This window comes from Mya arenaria, chromosome 10, assembly GCF_026914265.1.
Source record: "Mya arenaria isolate MELC-2E11 chromosome 10, ASM2691426v1".
Taxonomy (NCBI): Eukaryota; Metazoa; Mollusca; class Bivalvia; order Myida; family Myidae; genus Mya; species Mya arenaria.
This window is the reverse complement of record NC_069131.1, coordinates 7,442,626-7,467,534: the sequence shown is the minus strand read 5'-3', so window position 1 is coordinate 7,467,534 and position 24,909 is coordinate 7,442,626. Positions and strand designations below refer to the sequence as shown.

At 35.3% G+C, this 24,909-nt stretch overlaps 1 protein-coding gene and 1 pseudogene across 1 annotated transcript; one reads left to right on the top strand and one right to left on the bottom strand.

Moving 5' to 3' along the window:
- Nucleotides 1–845: 845 nt before the first annotated feature.
- On the top strand, nt 846–2,392 carry LOC128205320 (uncharacterized; annotated as a pseudogene).
- Nucleotides 2,393–10,087: 7,695 nt separating this feature from the next.
- On the bottom strand, nt 10,088–24,690 carry LOC128205930 (uncharacterized). The gene is made up of 6 exons (XM_052907992.1): nt 24,601–24,690; nt 21,230–21,296; nt 18,676–18,732; nt 17,588–17,719; nt 11,835–11,966; nt 10,088–11,216 (listed from the first exon to the last, which is right to left on the bottom strand). Exons 1-6 carry the CDS (start codon nt 24,601–24,603, stop codon nt 11,149–11,151), a joined length of 459 nt encoding a protein of 152 aa, XP_052763952.1. The 5' UTR covers nt 24,604–24,690; the 3' UTR covers nt 10,088–11,148.
- Nucleotides 24,691–24,909: the final 219 nt, after the last annotated feature.

Below are 24,909 nucleotides of genomic sequence, written 5' to 3'. Positions count from 1 at the left end.
CGTTTTTTTTTCTTCAAAAGTGTAATATGTGTTTCGGTAATTGTAATTAATACATGATCGATAACAACATTATTACAGGAGCGGTTCAAGATTTTGCCTGAGAGGGCGTACAATGGGGGCACAACTTGAGATGTGTGCCCCTGCCTGCGAAACCAAACGTTTATTAATAAAATGTGTTCAGATTCAGCTTTCTTGCCCCCATTTGTCTTGTCAATATGATAGCGATTAGTACATAAATAACAATAAATAACATCTAAATGGACCAATTACTAAGGTTTGCGTTTGGGGCGGATGGCTGCATTCTTTATTTACAGGGTGCGGGGGGGGCGGGGTCCTGGTTAAGAACTCGCATGCCCCGAGGTGCGCCCCAAATATATGCGCCACCTCTAACGCATCTACAAATAATGCATTACTCAATAATAAAGAGTATACGTCAGTGTTGAATCATGTATATAGGGTATATTATGATAGGACGCTTTTCTGGTGACCTGTATTACGTCGAGTTCGGTCTGTTAACACGTATCCGTCCAAACCGCAGGTTTTTACCTTTTAGGTGGCCCCGCAGTGCCGGGTGAATGCATTGGTTTTGTCTTCGCTTTACATATAGCGGGGAATGGGCCTTACCTTGGCTCCTTGGCGTTCGGGGGCATTTGGCGGGGATTTTACCATCGGTTCGTCCCCGCAGGGCGGAGATTTTAGCCGAGGTTGGTTGGACCGAAAGTCAAAGTCCCCGCTATTCCCCGGACCTGGGGGGGGCGTGGTTACAATTAAATGGTGAATTATGTACTTAGAAATGGCAAACAACTAGTTCACTGAAGTATCTGTCTTGATAGGTTGGAAGTGTTCTCTGCTTCATGCTTATCCTCATGGTTCTTTGAAGAACACCAGAACCATGTTCCTGAATATTTGCTTATGGAGCGTGAGTAAAGTTAGAAATTTTATGTATATAAAAGTTGACAGATTTTACCAGTTTTTATATCACGCTATTTTTAGCAACGCGAAACTAATTCCGAGATTACACACGGTACTCGTATGATACGGAATCAGAAAATGACAGTATCATGATACGGATTTTTCAATACGGCGTGCTGTATTTGCACTGTTGGATAAGGAATTTGATAGGCATATAATAAAGTATAGATCACTTTCGAGTCCCGTTTCCTCAAAGCACTGTGTCAAAGAAAATGTATCAATGTATCAAGTCTTTTTTTTAATTGTGTAATAAGAACCGTACATCTTACTCGCATCATCATTATCATCATCATCATCATCATCATCATCATCATCATCATCATCATCATCATCATCATCATCATCAATAATTTATATTTGTTCTTCAACTCCTAATTCAGAATGAGCGATTATTCCAACTACGATGATGCACTGGATCCGAAATATGGGGATCCATTTCCGGTCCCGGTTGTCATGGCAACGAAGGAGACACTAAAAGGCTATGGGACCATAGTTGCCAGTTTTGATGAAATTAAAGTAGAAATAACACCGTAGCCCGTAAAAGGTTCATCATATACGCTTTGATCAAAATTTACCTAAAATCTTCAAATAAGCACTCATTCTCTTCAGCTTTAAATCTTTAATACGAGAGGAAATATTAATATCTCTCGTTGGCAAGATGTTACGCGAAAGCGTGGTCTTTTGTTGTGGTGGAAACCGGAAATCCAGGGAAACCCACTCGTCTGACTTGGTGACCACAAGCCAAACTCACAGACGTCCAGGCTGGGAATCGAACCAAGGTCGCATAGGCAATAAACGAGTGCGCTAACCACTGTTCTAGCCGGCCAACCTGTTTAGTTTTGTTTTGATTATATGTAGATGTTAACCAATATTCTTCTACATCTGCGAGGTATCATTTTTATATTCTGATAAGACTTTTAAAAATTGTTATACACATATTTCAGGCTGGAGAAAACTGTACCCGAATACCGGTATATTAGGCGGGGAATGCAGCGGGGACTTTTTGTACAAGTGGGTAGGAGACCAATGCACCGCTATCAACAAAGCAGTAGGCGGGAACTACGTCACTGGACGGTTACCTAGCAACGTGTCACCTCGCAACAGGACGCACGTTCTTGTGAGAGCAGCAAACTACCATCCGGACGGGGGTCAGGTTTTCTTTCCCGAAAACAAGGACCCATTCATTGCCCTTCTGGCTTTACCCGGGGATGATATCAAACTAGAAGATTTCGTAGCTTTCTACTTTGATGGAAGTTTTGGTGTTCAAATCCACGCTGACGTTTGGCATCAGCCGGTTTATCCAATCAACGACGAGGCTACGTTTCTAGGCAAACAGGGGGCGGTACACGCATGCGTTAATGTGGACACGGTTGACGAATTTGGCAAATACCTGCTTGTCCCTTTATCTCGACCGGAGTAAATACATTTTAATATGGAGAGGACAACCCACGTTAACACAGTGATTAAATTGGTTACTCCAGACCTGGCCCCAATATCACGATAAAACAAAAGTCAAATCTCAAACTCAATCTCAACTCATTTTACCATCAAAATTTATAGAAAACATATATGATTTTACACATTTTACAACCACATTCTATCTTTGAATATGTTGATTAAAACCTTTTGTCTAGATTCCAAAGGAAAAAATTACAGCCAAAAATGTACTTGAGTACAATTCTTTGCATTTTAACAATATTTATTTTATATGTATTTTGTATGATATTCGGCCGCATGGGTGGGTCTATGATCTTCTGGTAAATAAATGATCTGATTCTGATCCATGTTTTGCTCTAGAATTAGTTATGTTGAAATATTGAAAAAATCTTTCAGTAACATATTCTATGTGAAAATACATTTTCAACAAGTATGAAAACATACAAGATTTTGAATAAAACTACGCTTTTATGTGGAAAATTGAGTTGAGATTAAGACTGAGATTTAACTTTTTAAATTTTCGTGATATTGGGACCTGGTGATCATACACAATGAATGTTTGTGACTGCTGTGTGTTCCGTCATTTAAAAGGAAAATGCATGTAAATTTGTACATCGTACAATTGGCTTTTGATGATGATATCAAATGTAATTGTTTTGAGTGAAGTTATATTTACACACACACACACAAAAAAAAAAAAAAGTTAAAAAAAATCATTTTCCAAAAAAACTCTTATAACTCACTCTTCTAGCAGTCCATTATTGAAACTCGTAGGTTGGTTATATTTTGATAACAGATCTATGCAAATTTCATGTTTGTGTTATCAGCAGTACAGCAATATGAACAATATTAAAATTAAATTATTAGACAGTGTTGGTGTTTAATCGTAAAGTACCCAAAAAATCAACTCATAAATCAACTTCATGTCCTCAACGGCCATACGCAGACATCATCTGCCAGTCGGAGCAACCGTGCTGACATGAACATTATTGGATGTATCATTTCACATCTTATGCTTCAATGAACTAGATATATATATCTAGTACGCTTTAGCTTAAGCTAAGCTGGTTTCATCTTTATATGAACATTTGATCGATCAAGTTCAGTTTGCAGTTTTTAACCTCAACATCTTTGAGCAGGTAAGCTTGAGAATTCACTCCCCCAAGTCTTATAATGTGCGTGAATACGTTGATTTCGATTAATCTATTACTAAGCCATTACTGTACAACAATTTAAAAAAACGCGTGAAAGAAGATTTTCTGTAAAAAAAATACGACCTGTCAACAAAATGGCTTGTACTTGAATATTAGATATTGTGTCAAAACTTCAAAAGGGTAATACATGTTTAGTAGATCTTCAGTACTTTCGTACTTTTATGAGATTCGAACGCGTTTGTAACGATAAACATGATACACAGGATGTGTGTTTTTATATCAGCGATGCTTGATAGACTCTGAACATGCTTATGGCTGCACCATATGCAGTCTACCGGCCCTGATTTCTCGAACCTTCTTGAGTTTCACAGACTTAAGTAGCTTATTTTGTTTAGCTTTTTTTTTACTTTTGCCTGATTTTGGAAAATAAAACTTACGCTTTCGTGATAACCAGACAGCTTCCTTCAAAATACAGTCAAAACATTTCGAATACAGCAAATATTTCACTATTAATCGAAGAAAAACAAATAGGGAGCTTAGCTCATTATTAAGAAGTTTCGCGAAATAGGCCCCGGGCTTCTGAAAACACATCAAGTGCACTAACTGTTGCGTTGACCATGTCGTCTAATTTAAAGTTGAACAGGCATCTGGATGATCGAGAACAAACGAAACTCACGTCCCTAGCAGTTTCTAACCATTTTTGCTGAAGCTCGAACGGCAGTGGCGAATCTCAGTCATAATTCAAGATCCACAATTCTTGCAAAATGACCTTGACACGAATGGTGACTGGGGTAATTAAACCAAGCGGATCATATACTTTCGATGAGAGCTTGCAATATTTCTCGCTTTGTCGACAATTATTTTATCCACCATTTGAATCACTTTAACAGGAAACGATATCATGTCGTTGAAAGCGTCCTATCTCATGGCGAGAATTTTTGAGGTTCCATCACTGTCTTTTTCAGTTTTTTGGAGTTACGTACGTCAGGGTCTTTCTCGTCCAGCGAAACGTGGAGAAATGCCATCTCGATGTCTGTTGTAATCCCATATATTTTCAACCAGAAACGAACGAGTATACCTGAAGTCATTCAATCTAGGTGGTGTTTGTTGTAGGCACTGGTTATGACTTAGCTTATTAGCAGATTGACGGCAGCTGTAATCGTACACAATGCGTACTGTGGGTGATGTTTGGGTCCCTTTTTACCCCATGGTGTGAACTGTTGTGAATGGGATATTCTACCTCTTCGATAAATCCCCAATCTCTTTGTTCACGAATAATTTCACTGTGTTTATGCAATATGAATGGTTCTTTTCGTAACCGCTTAATCAAGGTAGCGTCATAATTGGTCGGCAACGTCCAAAAAGCGCTCAAAATCAAGGGAGTTCGGTGGGGACGTAATGACATTTAACATGTACCGAGCGGATGTCTGTTTGGGCTGGCTGGCAATGGACCGGAAAGTGGATAAACAATTTACGGCTGAACGGCGGTTACCAAGGGCCGTTGCCCCTGACAACACGTGTCAACACACTTTTTTAATAAGAGTCCGCACCAATGAGAAATGGAATTTCAAAACTTCCGGCATTAGACACACGATGGGCCACAATGAATCCCTATAGATATTTCAATGACGTTAATATCTTCTGGATGTTAAGCAATGGCAATATAATAGTTTTAACTATCAAATCATCAATTCCGATTCTCTCATGTCTGTCAATAAGCAAAGACACTGTCGCCTTCGCTATATGTCGCACGTTCTGTGTAAGTCGCCAGAAGAAGCTTAGTGGACGATAACAATTCCCGTCTGCCTTAACTTGATCTTGTTTGCAAAAATATCAGTAATAAATTACCACTGTATCCCTTCGTCAAACAAAATGTTGGCCCCTGTAGTATATTGTTCGGAATTCATGCTAGCTATCGCAGGATTAAGACGAACAATTGGACCGTGCTGTGTCGTAGAATGTAAAATGGCAGTGTCCTTTTGTCATTCAATTTATGACTGGACCAAGTCAAGTCAAGTCAAAGTTTTATTAACAAATTCAATTAGAACATTGCCAGTACACAAAGCACATACTAGATGGCATTAATGACAACAAAATAGAGTGAAATATATATATGAAATAAATATGAGATCATTTTTACAACATTTTATCTTAAGGAGAAAAGTATGAACTATAACTATACATGAAATTTATTTAGACATGTTAATTATGCTAAGCAGCATTTCTTCTATCTAATGATAAATAAGAAGCAATATTATTCAATATTTTATCATTATTACAGGACATCGAGTTATTAAATTTGGTCGTATTAGGCCAGTGAATATAATACCTGGGTATATATTTTGTATGTAAATCCAAATAATGAGGACACACTAACAAAAAGTGATATTCATTTTCTACAACATTCATATTACATTTATTACATTTTCTATCTTCTCGGTTTATGTTTCTATATCTTCCTTCTTCAATATTAAGGTTGTGTGCCGAACATCTAAATCTAGTAAGTAGTATCCTTAACTTATTGCTATTAATACAAAATAAATATTTTTTAATTGCAAACTCTTGTTTAAAATTAACATAACACTGTAGTTTGTCTGAATTTCTAACATTTGTATACCATTGTTGTAAGTAAGTATCATATATTCTTCTAACGACAGCTTCTATCTGTATATTCGTTACATTATCACATGTAAATAAATAAGCAAATCCAAGCTCTTTCAACAACTGTTTCAGATTAACTGTCCAAGTGTTTATATATTCGCCATTAACAGATTTCATATTAAATACCTTATACATAAGAGACTCGGGATAACGTTTAACCTTGAACCAGTACTTGATAATTCGTATTTTCCTAAACAAATTTAATGGAAATCTTGCCAATTCACCATGAACTGCAGCATTGCATGATTGCTGTCTTACACCTAAAAATTGTTTTAAGAATTTTAGTTGTACTCCCTCGATATCTTGGGCTTCATGGAAGCCCCATACTTCAGAACCATAATTAAGAATAGGACTTATCATACAATCAAATAGTTTCAGTTTATCACGTATATCTAATAGCATAACATCAAAAAGACTATTCAATAAAAACAAAGCACGAAGTGCCTGCTCCGATAACTTCTTTTGCGCTTGCAAATAGGTTCCATTTTGTGATAAAGTAATACCTAGATAGATAAATTTGTTAACAGCATCCAATTTATGACCATCATATAGCAAATTAACATTTTCTATTTTATTTCCTTTTTTACAAACCATTACGAAGTTTTTGTCTATATTAACAGATATACCACACATATTACAATAATCGTGTAATTTGTTAAGTAATTGTTGAAGTCCATTTTCTGTATATGAAAATAAAACTGTATCATCTGCAAACAACAACATGAATAGTTGAATTTCTTCGATATTGATAAGTCAATGTTATCTATTTTTAGATACTCTTCCATATCATTTATAAAAAACAGAAATAAAAGTGGTGAAAGAGGTTCACCTTGCTTCACATCCATATTACAGTTAAAATAATCATATATTGCGATTTAACACGTACACATGACTTTACATCTTCATAAATCTTTTTAAGCATTGATACAAGTTTTGTAGATGCACCATATTGTAATAATTTGTACCATATACCATTTCGATATACAACATCGAATGCCTTACGAAAGTCAATAAAGGCACAGTACAACTTTCTTTTATCATAGTGTATTTATAACCTTATTAATAATAGGTGACAATACAAAAATAGCGTCTACAGTACTTCTTTTGCCTCTAAATCCATATTGACAATCTGTGAGAAGGCTAACATCATCTGCCCATTTCCGCAGTCGGTTATCCAGCAATATAGAAAATAATTTAGAAAATATACTTGTAAGAGTTATACCTCTATAATTGTTAACTTCATTAAGATTTCCCTTTTTAGGCAATGGTACAATTATACCTTTTGTCCAGCTTTGGGGGTAAACACAGTTTACATACATATAATTAAAAAGTTTACACAAAATTGGTGCGAAAACATCACTGCATTCAATAAACATTTCAGGCGTTAAATCATCCACACCACCGCTTTTACCTCTTTTTAATGAACTTATTACTTTTACAACTTCATCTAACGTAAAATCATCATCTGATCTATATTAACGTTTTCATCATTTTGACCGTTATCAATGACATCATTTGAGAATGTTTCGCCATCAAAAAGATTTTTTAAATGATCCATAAAATCATCTTTGCTAATATTATGTTCTTTGGGCTTAATATTTCGAATTTTCTTTATTTTTTCCAAAATTTCTGAGGCTGTGTTTTAGACATATTATGTAATTCACTTTTTTGTTGAAAATTAAACTGCCTCTTAGCTTTACGAGTAATACCACGATAATTATTACGTTTCATATGCAACAATGCGCGAAATTCGTCAGTATTATGTTTTCTGTACATTCGATTTGCAAATCTAAATTCACGCCTTGCAATTTCACATTCATTACTGAACCAAGCATTTTTATATTTTCGATTACATCTAGAACCACTATTTTTTACACTTTTAGCTGCTCTCGGGCTCAGTTCGCCTATTGTCATCTGCTGTTCACACATAGAGGCGTGATGTATACGCTGATAATTGCGACATCTGATGTTTGATTTGCATGCTGAAAATTCAAGTTCGCCTGCTAAACAATTAAATCACAATCTTTTACGTTTAACAAATTAAATCCTTGCATCAACATTGGCTGTGTTTTCACATTCAGACGATCTGTGGTCACCTTAGCAGAAAGCAAATGTTGCTCGACTTTGATAATTATTAATGTTTTGTTACCTTCCATTTGTACATCAGCTTCCTTTTTGCTCCTCCATCTCGGTTGATCAAGGATGCTTTGGAATACGGGGTTCCTTGAGCACAGAGATTTCTCCTTCCTAAAGCCCGTTTATTTTCGTATCAATATCTCGTCTCACTTCAGGTAGCGCCTGAGGTGAGTTGCCATGGTCACGGGCCATATAACGTCCCACCTTTCGCGGAAGTTCGTCTTTGATGATGGGAACCAAAAAGTCGCCTAATATTCTTGGAATTGGCCTACATACTCGAGGCCTTTGATGTATGCTTCCATTTTATCACGGAAAGTCTGTATACTGTGCGTAGTATTTTCCATGCGCGACAGCTCAAGCAATGACTGCATGTACGTGCTGATGATCTTATGCGACTGACCAAAACGTTCTTTCAGTACTTCGATGGTATTTGCGTAATATATTAATGGGAAATCAGCAATACTCGAGGCAGCACTGTCATAGATAGCTGAATTGTTAGACATCAGACAGGGTGTGGTACAAATGCACTGATGAATCGTAGCAGTCTCAGAAAGTTTGCCATGGGGTAATGTCACCATTTAAATTCGGCTGCGAAAGTTCAAGCAATTTATGATTAAACTGTGAACTAAGTTAAGCCATCACTTCCGATGGCACCGTTGGTTCGTTTACTTGTATAACTGCTGCATTGCGGTTTTTCTTTTCATTTCTCTTGGAAACGTCTGTGGTCTCGGGTGGATGTTGTGTCTACGGAATGTCAGCATTTTTAGTTCCAAATCGTTGGAATATTCATCACTGTTAACAAGCTCCGTCTCAAAGTCAGAAATGTATGTATGCACGATTTTCTCACTTAGGGCTTATCCAGATTGATGCTCTCGAATTCGTTAATTCCTCTTCAAACTCCGAAAATAGTTTTGCGACATCTATCCTTTGCCTCTCTGGCATTGAAATTAGTTTTGTTAGTTGGCTTTGTGTCGGCACCAAAATGTCTTTGAAAGAAGGAGTAAGAAATAATACGTCGTGTCAGGTTCGATCCTTTTATATAACTCACGTGTATACAAAACAACCCTGAACGCTCCGACGTCGTCCATTTAGGCGAGTTCGCGCGTAATATAATACAAAAAGCAATTCATGATAACCGTAAGTACTAGAACCCCATCCTTCTAACGATGAACTTTCTGCAATATTTCATAACCTGGGTCTCATATTCTCTATACCATGGATGCATTCATTATGGGACTGTATGACCACATTGCTTAAACCGTTAATGAACTCAGTCGAGCTATGTCGGATAGATGTCCTTGTATGAATGTATTGTAACTTAGAGCAGATTTCTATGTTGCTGCGGATGCATACATTCATTTGCAGCTGGTGGTGTATGGAACTTGTCATTCAAATATTGCGGTTAAGTTAACTGCTATTATGATTTGTTTAAATTGTTATGTATTGCATACAAGTTGATGTTGGCTCCGAATGGCTGATAATTTTGTTTACGTTGATTGATAAATGGTACAGATGACACGTGTTTCGCTGACAATTCCAAGGCAATAACCTCAACTGTTTCAAGAAAGGCAAGTGTGTGCATGTGTATTGTTACCCCTCGTTCAATAAAACATGGGCTGTGCTTTTCTTCTGACTACTAAGCTTGTCCCTGAAGTTTTCAAGAAGTAAAGAATACCAAATAATTCCGACAATTAAAATAAACGACCGCAACGTGACGAGATAACATCCTTGTTTATAACAGTGTTTTATTATTAATACGCTAACAAATATGGTTATAAGACTATACAAAGTCAACATTTAAACGTTTCCCTCTCCACTATTAGTGGAAAGATCATTAAACCATTGTTAAAGTAAGATTAACATTTAAAAGGCATGGGTATATGGCACCCTCTTGTATGTTGTTCATGTTATCATTTTCTATCATAATTATTATTAAATCATTTATTCTGGACAAAACGTTATTGTATCCCGGGACTACGGAACCAGTCTGACCTACAATGTAGATGTGAATGGCGAGCTATTGTTTAGTACATTAAAATCTAGCCATTGTCAAAACCATTAATGTGTAATGATTCAAATGATATCAAATTCTGAATTAACTTTAGAACAATCGAATGGTGAACTTTTGAAATTGATAAGCACTAATAATTATATTTTGCTTTGCTTTTCATTTGTTTATAGAGATTTATCAGTGAAATAAAAATTAATTGTTTCAAACAGTGATAGATATAGCAATTCGATAGCATTCACTGTTACGAAATTTTTGCCCGATGAACACCAAAAAAACGAACACCTAGTGAACACAAAAAGTAAATGCTATGCCACTCGTGAAATATAGCTTTTGGGGCTCACTTGGTAAAATATATGACGGTCTTACACTGAAACAAACAGTAATCCTCTATGTCCTAGTGTGTATTCTTTTTCATCAATAGGTGATCATTTTCCTGTAGTATTCAGTGTTGGTGCTAACTGGTGATAAAATATTGTCTTTGTACAAGAGGGCTCGAAGCATTGTCGTTACAGGTTATTGCATGTTAACAGTGGGTGGTCTCCCTTTCCGTGGAAAGATCATAAACCAAAGACAGAGTTAGATACGAACACTTAAGCATGATTTTATGGTTATGTTGTCCATCATTATTTAATCTTGTTAGAATCATTTATTCTGGACAATCATTTAAAATAAGTCCAAAGTTGTCGGTGTATGAAGGCTTATGTATCCTAATGTTTTTATTGTTTCATTTGTAGATGATCATTTTCCTTCGGTGACCCGTGTGGATCATATCTGGTCCTAAAGTGTCGTCTTGGATAAGAGGACCCCGAGCATTAGCGTGATAGATATGGCCAGACCTGCTGCGTCTGGGAATGAACAAAATCATGAATTAAATGTAAGTTCCACTATGCAGTATGTCGCATATCGTGTACAAATCTTTTTATCTGTATTCGCATCAGTGTGATAAATGTGGTCAGATCTGTATGGGAACGAACAAAAGTATGAACTAAATAATAACTATCAAAATGCAGTGTAAAGATGTCGTGTACACAAAAATATGTTTGCAATGTATTTAGGCTTAATCAAGGATGATAAGTAATGAATAAGGACGTTTCTTTTAATCAGTTTCATTTGGAATATGTAATATCAGTTATGTTTCGTTCGTCTTGTATTGTTTATCAACTCTCTACTCATTAAAATATCAAATGCAAACAATAGCTATACGAACAACTTCTAAAACTGGTAGTAACAGTACATGAAAAGACGAACGAAATCTAGGTCCAATAATGTAATTAACAAACCTCTTAATGTATTTAATATCAATATTTTAGACTAGCTTTAAAAACTGTGTTTCTTGAGAAGTGTAACATGGAGGAAAACTAATCACTTATTATTAAAACACCGAATTTTAAACTTAATGACCTAAAGACAGTGATAGTATCTAATTCAGACAAATATTCGCAGAGCTTTAAGCGATAACTAACCATTGCAAATATCCTCTTCCCAAGTGAAGCCGTCCATGCAGTCACAGGTGTTAGTGGTGTTGCTACAGGCACCCTTGTCTTCTAATTTCCCTAATTGACAGTCCGCGTCGGCAGTGCAAGTATCGTTGTATCCTGAATACAAAAGGTTAATATTAAAGGCCTAGTTTAGGGAATTTTTGGCAGGACAATCACATGCTATGCATCTCCTGCTTATTGCACTGATGTCACAGTAATGGCCAATTTCCTGTTTATTTGTTTATTGGCTCAGGGCCTTTTAGGGTCCATTTCTATAATAAAACCTCCAAAACGGCACTACAGGATACTCTGATCGGAGATCTGATAAGACAATTAGATTAAGATCAATACGAAGAGGTTGTGTACAATACACGGTGTTGTTAACCAGGTTTTCAACGAAAACCGGGTTATTTGAATGAGGTTGTCGTCGGGCGTCAAACATTGGTTTCTGTTCAATAACTTTAGTTAGCATTGATAGATATTGATGAAACTTGGTGTGTAGGTAGCTTATTAGAAGAGCTAGCTTGGGATTGCTTTTGAGGGGGTAGGGGCTAAGGTCAAGGTCACTGTTACTAAAAATAGAAAAATGGTTTCTGCCCACTAACTTTAATTAGCATTGATAGATATTGACGAAATTTGGTGTGTAAGTTGCTTATGTGAAGAGCTAGCTTGGGATTGCTTTTGAGTGGGGAGGGGCTAAGGTCAAGGTCACTATTACTTAAAATAGAAAAATGGTCAAGGTCACTGTTTCTTAAAATAGAAAAATGGTTTCTTCCCACTAACTTTAGTTAGCATTGACAGATATTAACGAAACTTGGTGTGTAGGTAGCTTATGTGAAGAGCTAGCTTGGGATTGCTTTTGAGGGGGGTGGGGCTAAGGTCAACGTCGCCTGTTACTAAAAATAAAAAAATGGTTTCCGCCCAATAACTTTAGTTAGGATTGATAGATATTGACGAAAGTTAGTGTGTAGGTAGCTTATGTAAAGAGCTAGCTTGGGATTGCTTTTGAGGGGGGTGGGTCTAAGGTCAACGTCGCCTGTTACTAAAAATAGAAAAATGGTTTCCGCCCAATAACTTTAGTTAGGATTGATAGATATTGACGAAAGTTGGTGTGTAGGTAGCTTATGTGAAGAGCTAGCTTGGGATTGCTATTGAGGGGGAGGGGCTAAGGTCAAGGTCACTGTTACTTAAAATAGAAAAATGGTTTTTGCCCAATAACTTTAGTTAGCATTGACCGATATTGCTGAAACTTGGTGTGTAAGTTGCTTATGTGAAGAAGTGCTTGGATTGCTTTTGAGTTGGGAGGGGCTAAGGTCAAGGTCACTATTACTTAAAATAGAAAAATGGTTTCTGCCCAATAACTTTAGTTAGCATTGACAGATATTGATGAAACTTGGTGTGTAGGTAGATTATGTACAGAGCTAGCTTGGGATTGCTCTTGAGGGTGGTGGGGCTAAGATCAAGGTCGCCTGTTACTTAACATAGAACAATGGTTTCTGCCCAATAACATAAGTTAGCATTGATATATATTGAGGAAACTTAGTGTGTAGGTAGCTTATGTGAAGAGCTAGCTTGGAATTGCTTTTGAGTTGGAAGGGGCTAAGGTCAAGGTCACTATTACTAAAAATAGAAAAATGGTTTCCGCCCAATAACTCTAGTTAGGATTGACAGATATTGATGAAACTTGGTGTGTAGGTAGCTTATTGGAAGAGCTAGCTTGGGATTGCTTTTGAGTGGGGAGGGGCTACGGTCAATGTCACTGTTACATGAAATAAAAAAAATATGTTTTTTTGCCAAATAACTTTTGATAGCATTGATAGATATTAATTAAACTTGGTGTGTGGGTAGCTTATGTAAAGAGCTAGCTTGGGATTGCTTTTGAGGGGGGTGGGGCTAAGGTCAAGGTCACTGTTACTAAAAATTTAAAAATGGTGTCCGCCCAATAACTTTAGTTAGCATTGATAGATATTGATAAAACTTGGTGTGTATGTAGCTTATGTACAGAGCTAGCTTGGGATTGCTTTTGAGGTGGGTGGAGCTAAAGTCAAGGTCACTGTTGCTAAAAGTAGAAAAATGGTTTCTGCCCAATAACTTTAGTTAGGATTGGTAGATATTGACGAAATTTTGTGTGTAGGTACTAGTAGCTTATGTGAAGAGCAAGCTTGGAATTTCTTTTGAGGGGTGTGTGGTCAAGGTCACTGTTACTAAAAATAGACAAATGGTTTCTGCCCAATAACTTAAGTTAGCATTGATAGATATTGATGAAACTTAGAGCGAAGGTAGCTTATGTGAAGAGCTAGCTTGGGAAGTGGGGTCAAGGTCACTGTTCCTAAAAATAGAAAAATGTTTTTTCTGCCCAACAACTTAGTTAGAATATAGCTTATATGAAGCTGCAGATTGAACTTGCTCATACAACAAATTAATTGGCTATAATTTCTGATTGCCCATAACACAAACCTGGTTTCGTCGCATTGCGGCGCTTCTAGTTTTTTATTTGTTTTTAGTATTGGGGGTGGTCACATATAGAAGGATTAAACTATACCTTTAGGGTAAGACAACATAACATAATATAGCGGTATAAGAAAGAATCTATATGTGGTCATGTAAAGTTAAGATATACAGTAAAGAGAAATTAGGACGTAAGTGGTCCGATTATGTCTTCACGACACATGTTATGCATTCATATGAATTTTAAATCAAATAAACAAAACTTTTAAATATAATGTACAATCATGTATTGAACATATAAAGTATTGAATAATAATCATTAAAATCCTGCCATTACTTAGCAATCACTGACCATTGGCTTTGTACATTTTTCCTTCTAAGAAGTGGCCGAAAACCAAGTATAGCAAAACAATCAAGCAAGTACTGACTTAACTAAGCAACCGCTGACCATTGGCTTTGTACATTTTTCCTTCTAAGAAGTGGCCGAAAACCAAGTATAGTAAAACAATCAAGCAAGTACTGACTTAACTAAGCAACCGCTGACCATTGGCTGTGTACATTTCTAATTCCTAGGTGTACCCGAAAAGACAAGACAAGAATAGTGTAACAATCAGGCAAATACCGAAATAGCTAGGCAATAACTGACCATTGGCATTGTACATTTCTAATTTCTATAAGTGTCCTGAATAAATCATTATTAAGATAAGATTACATATAAAGAATGGATAAGATAAGATCAGTCTTTATATTTTCCTTTAATCAATAGGATGCATTCAAATGCATTCGATCTCAATTAAACAAAACAGTGGCCGGGCAGAGGTTTGGACGGTTACCTATAGGCAAGGATTGACCTAATCATGGCAGCAACCATGCCTTTGTACTCTACTGTTTCTGAAAATAACAGCAACATCTAGTAGTATTTAAATTACATGATAAATATAATACCTCCTTAGCAATACTTTCCAAAGATTTTATCTGTCAAGCTTGATTAATTATAACATTTTTACCAACAACACAACAATATTCCATGCTATAATTTCCTTGTATACAATGCTACTCACAATTTTCCTATTTAGATGTATACGACTATCCTTTAAGTTATACTCTTGAAAGAACTATCCAATTTACAGTGGTATGTCCACTAGCGGAACCGTGCGCGTGTGGATTGGCCGTACACCCGGGAAACTAGTTGATGTTATCACTGTTTTCAGTGCTCTAATCCACCATAATTTATGTAATTGTATGCATGCATATGATAAGGAACAGCTTTTGTAAAAAGACAAGAACAGAATAATAATCCTTGAAATCTTAACATTATTGAGCAACCGCTGATCATTGCCTTTGAACATTTCCTCTTCACAGGAGTGGCCGAAAAACAAATATAGTGTCGCAATCCTTCAAATATTGACTTAAGTAAGCAACCACTAACCATTGGCATTGCACATTTCCGCTTCCCAGGTGTACCCGAAAAGACAGGTATAGTGTAACATTCAGGCAAAAACCGAAATAGCTAGGCAATAACTAACCATTGGTATTGCACATTTCTAATTCCTATGAGTAACTTATAAGACAAATATAGTGTTACAATCAGGCAAAAATCGAAAGAGCTAAGCAATGTCTGGCCATTGGCATTGCACATTTCTAATTCCTATGAGTAACTTATAAGACAAATATAGTGCAACAATCAGGCAAAAATCAAAAGAGCTAAGCAATGCCTGGCCATTGGCATTGCACATTTCTAATTCCTATGAGTAACTTATAAGACAAATATAGTGTTACAATCAGGCAAAAATCGAAAGAGCTAAGCAATGTCTGGCCATTGGCATTGCACATTTCTAATTCCTATGAGTAACTTATAAGACAAATATAGTGTTACAATCAGGCAAAAATCAAAAGAGCTAAGCAATGCCTGGCCATTGGCATTGCACATTTCTAATTCCTATGAGTAACTTATAAGACAAATATAGTGTTACAATCAGGCAAAAATCGAAATAGCTAAGCAATGTCTGGCCATTGGCTTTGCACATTTCTAATTCCTATGAGTAACTTATAAGACAAATATAGTGTTACAATCAGGCAAAAATCAAAAGAGCTAAGCAATGTCTGGCCATTGGCATTGCACATTTCTAATTCCTATGAGTAACTTATAAGACAAATATAGTGTTACAATCAGGCAAAAATCAAAAGAGCTAAGCAATGTCTGGCCATTGGTATTGCACATTTCTAATTCCTATGAGTAACTTATAAGACAAATATAGTGTTACAATCAGGCAAAAATCGAAATAGCTAAGCAATGTCTGGCCATTGGCTTTGCACATTTCTAATTCCTATGAGTAACTTATAAGACAAATATAGTGTTACAATCAGGCAAAAATCGAAATAGCTAAGCAATGCCTGGCCATTGGCATTGCACATTTCTAATTCCTATGAGTAACTTATAAGACAAATATAGTGTTACAATCAGGCGAAAATCAAAAGAGCTAAGCAATGTCTGGCCATTGGTATTGCACATTTCTAATTCCTATGAGTAACTTATAAGACAAATATAGTGTTACAATCAGGCAAAAATCAAAAGAGTTAAGCAATGTCTGGCCATTGGCATTGCACATTTCTAATTCCTATGAGTAACTTATAAGACAAATATAGTGTTACAATCAGGCAAAAATCGAAAGAGTTAAGCAATGTCTGGCCATTGGCATTGCACATTTCTAATTCCTATGAGTAACTTATAAGACAAATATAGTGTTACAATCAGGCAAAAATCAAAAGAGCTAAGCAATGTCTGGCCATTGGCATTGCACATTTCTAATTCCTATGAGTAACTTATAAGACAAATATAGTGTTACAATCAGGCAAAAATCGAAAGAGCTAAGCAATGCCTGGCCATTGGCATTGCACATTTCTAATTCCTATGAGTAACTTATAAGACAAATATAGTGTTACAATCAGGCAAAAATCAAAAGAGCTAAGCAGTGTCTGGCCATTGGTATTGCACATTTCTAATTCCTATGAGTAACTTATAAGACAAATATAGTGTTACAATCAGGCAAAAATCAAAAGAGCTAAGCAATGTCTGGCCATTGGCATTGCACATTTCTAATTCCTATGAGTAACTTATAAGACAAATATAGTGCAACAATCAGGCAAAAATCAAAAGAGCTAAGCAATGCCTGGCCATTGGCATTGCACATTTCTAATTCCTATGAGTAACTAATAAGATAAGTACATTGAATAGAGTAATGTAACCTATCAAGCAAGTACTGACATAGCTATACTTAGCAACCACTGACCTTTTGCTTTGCACATGTCCGTCTTCCATGAGTAGCCGTCCATGCAGTCACACATCGAATTTTTACATATGGCATTTGCTCCTACATTTCCTAATTGACAGTCTTGGTTGGTTTGACAAGCATCTGAGTATCCTGAATAATAATTATTAAGATAAGATGACATATAAAGAATGGATAAGATAAGATCATGCTATATTATTTTCCTAAATCAGTACAGTATCAAACTAGATTATGAGACGTGAAAAATAAGCCACATTGAGTGAACTTGACATGTATTCCAAGTCAAAAGCATTTACTGAGTACGAGGTGAAAAATCACATATTATTTTTTCACGACAGGCATAAATGGCGTCCAACAAACGCCATAAGTGTAGAAATAAACAAACAATACACCAATACGAATGCGTATGTAATAACTGAAATATATATATATATATAGTCTAAAAAACTCAATCAACATAAAGAATTGGTTGATAGTAACAACACTATAGTATTACTTGTTTTGTTTTAATATGTGGAGGTGGACTTGGGGAAAGAGACGAAAATATGCGGAATCTTCGGCTTAAATTTTGCAAGCAAAAATCTGTGAATGGAAGCAGGTGAAGGCTAAAGATATGCCACGAGACCTCTTGTCGTATTGCCATTCGATGAGTATGTTTATAAGCCACCTTAATGAATTAATATACAACTGATGAGGGAATACAATAATAATGAAAATATCAAGGAATGAACGAATGGATGGAGCCGAATCAAATCATTAAATTATGGATCATTCAATCCAACGATGTGTGAATGAAGAGTGGAACAATGAATGAATCAATCCATACATTAATAAATCAATGCAATAAGTAATGTAGTAAAATGATGTAGATTCTTTACTCATTCAATGTTTACATCGTCAACATGTGTATTAACGGAAAAAAAGAAAGCGTACATGTAAAGTTATACCAGTTAATAACCACAAATAAGAAATGCACGTTGCTGATTTTTACCATAGACTTGTAGTTAGGAACCTATCTTTCGTACAGCATACTCAAAACAAATTATTTAGTTATGCTCATGTCAATTTAAAACGTTTATTAATGATACCTTTAGCCGCGCATTCACCGTTCCTCAGCATATCTTCTGTGCAGTTAGCACCGAATGCTGAAATTTTGAAAGAAAGGGAATTTGATATGCGGAACTGCAAATGCTTTACAATCGGATTCTTTCACGTTGACAGTCGGTTATGAACCCCCGGTGGAGCGTGTTCGTTATAGAGAAAAGGTTTATGTGATCGGAACAAAAGATGAATTCACAATCTTGAAAGATTTGTAGAATTGATTTAGGTATGCATTTCAGAAAAGTACTTTTGCCTACTTCTGACTCACAATGTATACTTAACTCGAAATACGAATTATTTCTCCAACGGACACAATTTTGCAGTTCATTATATAGACGATAACTGTTTGTTTCAGTGTTAAATAGAAAATTGAATATGTTTCACCGAGTGAGCACCAAAAGCTATATTTCATGATTGATGTTCATGAGGTGAAATTTATGGCGGTCTTACACTGAAACAAACTGTTTCTTTTTATCATATTACTAAAAAGAGTATGAAATAACAGTAAATTGTAGATTATCGGAAAATCGCAACAAAAATGCGGAAACAACGTAATTAACATGATGCGGCCTGTCAGTCAAACCAGCTGGTCGATACACGACTGACCAATCAGCGTCCAGATAAGGAGGGGCTTATCAGTTGCCGTTGCCATCCGTCATAACCTCCGACAATCTGCACATATCAACAGTACATGTAGTGAAATTATGCTGTTTTCTATATGTTTAACACAAATTATGTTTCTCATAACTAACAGCTAGTAAAGACAGTAAAGGAAATCCGAAATACTGACATTTCCCTAATATTGCTCAAATTATGCATTTTTTTTGCATTTGTTTGACAACAAAATACTTTTAAGTAGACTATTTCAACCGTCAAAATGTCTTAATATAACCGCGCATAATATACGTATATCTTCCGCTAGTCTTAAAACAAGAAAAATCATTATGAGTATTAGTGTATAATATTGACGATATCTTGCGATTTATTTTTAAATTTGTCTCCTTCTTGTGCGTAAAGTTTTAAATCCGAACCATATACATTTGCTTTTAAGTTTGTTTGGACATATAAGTGAATAAGACAGCTCAGTTGATTTGTAATGGAGAAAGGAAGAAAAACAGCGAAATCCATTGAATTTCGACAATGGACCTTAGCAATTAAACGTCCCTTTTTGTTGACTTTCGTAAAGGAAATTAATACATATGTTTTGTTTCCCTAAATTTAAGTTTTGAAATAGAGATTGTTGTTCTACTGTAACGAAAGTCCGATGTTATTTAGAAATAAGTTATTTTAAAGTTTAGACATTATTTCTACCTGAATCATACAATGCATACAATAAATAATAACGAACTAATTTAATGTTATACTTTCTTTTACTGCTATGTTTTACTATACTCCATGCATTCGTTATCTGATTGTCAAGTATAACTTTTGTATTATCATCGTCCGGCCTGGGTATTTTTCGGAGAGCCCTTACTAAGAGGACAAGTGACACTGTGGCGTAGCCTTATCGCTATTCAAATGGATAATGAGTTATTATTTTGCATCGAATTTATTAAACGAGTACATTTTACAACGAAAAAACCGAGGTTCTCTTTAACTTTTTTTATATGAGGAGTTTAATAAATTTGATAAAAAATAAACACGAATTTGAGATTATATTTATGACATAATTCACTTACGGTCTAAATCTAGGTCAAAGTTCCTTCAATACACATTATCGTGTCCTAGTGTGAAGAATTTGCATTGTGTGTTATTAGGATGCTTCAGCCACAGGAAAGAAAATAGGCCGACATAAAAACACTTCTTATTTTTAATAAAAAAACCGTAAATCATGTCTCTATCATAACCGATTTTCAAAGGTTTCACTTGAAAACAACAATACTACACATTTCAATACCTTTTAATCAAGCAAATAAATAATAAGAGCAATGCCATAAATGCGTGACGTCATCAGTTATAACCCGAGTCTGGCGTAAGAAGTTTTGAAAGACCGCTAGTCAGCTTCACAGTTGCTTTCAATAGTGCGAATTCGTCTCCAGCTGACGGATTACCGCATGGAGTTTTGTCATTTTGATGGATGTGCATATGAATAAGTAAGTACACCTAGACTGAGCATTTTGCATTGAAGTAGACCGGGTATTTTCACTGGATTGTAGGATGTTGAATATATATGTTCTTATGTTGATTTGAATTTATGAGGCTATAGTTGTTTATAGATACGATGTTCTTTTGTCCTGATATTTGCATAATCTGGTCCACATGAACATTGTTGTCATTCAATCTCTGGACGAGGCATTTCCTGATGATGTGATTTGAGAGTGGTTTGTTTGGATTTAGCTCTACCATCTTCACCATGCGTCATCGTGGAACTGAGTTTGTTGACACCGATAGGATTTCTTTTGAAACATCAAGATCAGTTTGTTTTTGTTTATTTGACTGTGCGTATTGATGCATTTTTTGTGCCGTAAGTGATTTTTTTATAAATCTCTTTAATCCCTCCGAAACATTTATTAAACGTCCCTTATCATTTTAAACACTTACCGCCTTCGACAGAAGCGTAGGACATCGCAACCATCACCACAACCGCCAGTAGCCAGTACTTGGGCTCCTGTAACATGTGTCATAATCTGCATCAATGATAATATACGGTATTGGTTTCATAATCACACGTTTCTGGAGTTTCTTCCCCTGTCATTAAGACTACAAAATGTATTTGTAATATGATAACCATGGGAACCTGACAATATCACAATGGGTTTCATCTTGACTATTAATGTACCACATTGAAGTAGAATTATAAAATATTATTGTGGTTACATCCGGTTGTTTTTTTCTTCGTCATAATATCACTGTCAAAACACTAATTTTAAACATAAATCAAAAACGGATACCTAAAAATTCTCAATACAACCAGGTATTTATGCTATACTGACAAAGGTGAAAGCAGAACATGTGATTCTTGTATTATTCTTTAGTGTATTATTTTATATTTACATTATTATATAAGTGTATATTTATATAATGAAATCGTTTGAAAAAGCTTGTAATAAATATAAGTAATGTCGACATTTTTCTCAGCCTTTTGTTGTCAATTGTTAAAGTGACACTCTTATTCAAAATCAATACATGCACAAGTATAACAAACACCAATTTTGACTATTAAACCTTTAACTACTTAATAAATAATACATTTATGGAAGATATTAATTACAGATAATAAGGTTGTAACCATGTATTTAATAGCAGAAAGTGCAAAAATATTAAATGATTGGTGAATGCTAAAATATTCACTGTGGTCTTCTATAGTTTTATAAGGTAGAAACCGTTTTTTATGCTCTTTTTTCAAATTAAACTCGGCATCCTTCATAAGAACCATTGTTTTCGACATTTATTCATCCTTTTTGGAATATTAAAAAATATTATTACTTGTGGTAATTCTAATTTGGGAGTAAGAGTGCATCTTTAATACTGTTACAGTAATTTGTAAAACACCTTTATGCGAAAAGAGTCAATTTTTTGTTGCATTGTCAATTGTAATAATTTCGTACAAATTACACCCGTGAATAAGGAAAACAATTAACATTACAACTTGCATGTATTCAGAAAGTAAAGTCCTAGGGAAGCACAAACTAGACAGAATAGAAAATTGTTTACATGTAAGGCCACACCAAATTGATATTTCGTTCCTCGGATTTACCGCTCCTATTTTTTTGAAAATGTAAAAAAATATTTTTATTTTTTTGTGCGCCCGCACCTCCATTTTGATCGCCAAACATTTTTTTTCAGGTAATAATTTATTAAAAGGCTAAAAATAATCAAGTATAATTTTTCTATTCTAGTTTTCGTGTTTTTTTAAAGTGAAGTTACCGATGCGTAGTGTTTTTATATTGTATCTCGATCGGTTTAGCATTAGTTTCAATAAATTCAATCAAAATGGCGGCTTCCGGTATAAACAATGTGGCTCGAAGTTTGGAAATTAAATCTTATTTTTGACAATAAATATGTTTTGAGTAGCTTGAAGTCATTGTTGATCGTCTCATTCACTAAACGATCATTATTTAAAGCAATCATTATGCAATAAAGCATGTGTATCTGAGACTGGTAGCGATTGTATTGCGTAATTAGTGACTCGTTTTGAATGGAAATCGGAATGATCAACTTAGTACTATTTTATTCATACTATTTTATTCAAGTCATCTGAGCGATTATATTGCGTAATTAGTGACTCGTTTTGAATGGAAATCGGAATGATCAACTTAGTACTATTTTATTCAAGTCCTAATACAAGGGACCAAAATTTTACCTCGTTACGACGATGCTAAAGATGACAGGTCATCTTAACTGGAACATGAGTCATTGTTTGGTCGAAATTGATGTATCAAGCTCATTTTTTATCAAATTCTGACAAAACAACAGTTTTGAACAAATATCTTCTCACAAATAGCGATATAAACACTGGTTTGGATATACCTCAAAGTAAGTAAGCCTAAGTTTATCACCTTATATTTTGTTTTTATTTGCAGCATAATCCGGGATTGTAATGCACTTGTCAATTGTAACCACTGCCCTGCCCACCCCTTGCCCTTGTTCCAGGGGTATACCGGGGACAGCAGAGGCAATGGGCTGTGTTTTTACCTTTCAGGTGGCTCCTCAGTGCCTAGTGAATGTGATTTTGTCTTCATATTGAAAATAGTCGGGAATGGGCCTCACATAGGTATTCGGGGTTGCGGGGCCATTCGGCAGGGATTTTACCATTAGTGTGTCCCTGCAGGTCGGGTATTTTACCCGGGTTTTGAGAGACCGGAAGTCAAAGTCCCCGCTATTCCGGACTTGGGGGGGGGGCATATACAAATGGCTGGTGCATAAAAACATCTAAATAACCAAAAAAAGTACAAAAAGTACTCTGAAAAATACCCTTGTTCTTTTTGTTTTAATAAGCACATGTCATTGCATTTCCTGTGATAATAACATCAAAATTTAGTCTTTGTTATATGGAGTCTGATGTTTGATGATGCCTGTGTAAGTGATCATTTTTTACAAATCCATAATCAATCCTAAGTTATGTCTAAATACAGTTGCATATGGTGTTAAACTGATTCAGGTAGATTTATATAAGTTGTTTCAAACTTTTTACTAAAAGCAGGGTTATTTATTATTATGAATGATCGTCATATTAAAGGACGTTTTAATTATATAAGAAATTAGATTTATCCATATAATGTTTGTACTGAACACGGATGAACAAATAGTATGTTTTCCGACATTTTCGCAATGTCCATAAGAGGTTCAGTTCAAAATGGCATTAAAATGGGTTTAAGGGCAATTATTTTGAACAATCTTTCTTATTGATATTGAATATAAGGAAAAATATATTTTTCGCTCTTCGCTCGCTTCGGTTTTTATGAAAACTGACAAAATTTTATTTTTATTTTTTTTCGCTCGCTCGCTCCAATTTTTTTTTGGCAAAAATCCGAGGAACTAAACATTAATTTGGTGTGGCCTAAGCTGTATTTTGTATTTTGGTATTTAATTTCTGTTTCTGTATCTCTATCTCTTTTCTTAAATTTAAAATCAAAACGATAAGTTGCAATAATCTGAAATATGTATTTCAAGCATGCACTTTCTACCTTAGATTTAGCTATGCGTGTTAAGCCACCAATTCCTTCAGAGACACATGTAATAATAGTAATAATAATAATCATCATCATCATCATGATAATAAAAATAATAATATAGTGAAAACTACATGGACATGTCCATTGGCCCAACGAATGCCACCAAACACAGCTTATAGGGTAGGTTACATTTTCTAAATCGCTGAAAAATACACATACAAAAACAAATGAGTCCTAACTCCATATACTTGTATATAGTTTTTAATAAATGTTGAACAAAGTAAACGCTGCGCTCACCATTTTCCTAATCACTTCCGTTTATCAGATTTTGTTTGCATCCAATCTCCTCGAACGACCCGAACGAAGTGGCAGGGTATTTTTCCATACCATGTAGAGTCGGCTCGAAAAGGAAGTTTTATATCTTTAGCAAGTCATATTATTAAAGCGACTGTCACAATTTTGTTTTTAGTGTTTTGCAACAGTTTTTTAAGACTTACAACATAAAACAGAGGAAACATGTTGATATGGCGACCAACTATGGCATCTAGGTTGTGTTGTGTTAAATGTGTTGTAGCTCAAATGCTGTTTGGATCTACATTGTGGACG

Bases quoted from the DNA above. Each gene is read 5' to 3' on its own strand.
- LOC128205930 (XM_052907992.1), bottom strand. The intron at 17,720-18,675 runs GTATCATTAATA...ATTATTATTCAG, and splicing joins CGGTGAATGCGCGGCTAAAG to GATACTCAGATGCTTGTCAA. The intron at 11,967-17,587 runs GTCAGTGGTTGC...TTTTGTATTCAG, and splicing joins GGACATGTGCAAAGCAAAAG to GATACAACGATACTTGCACT.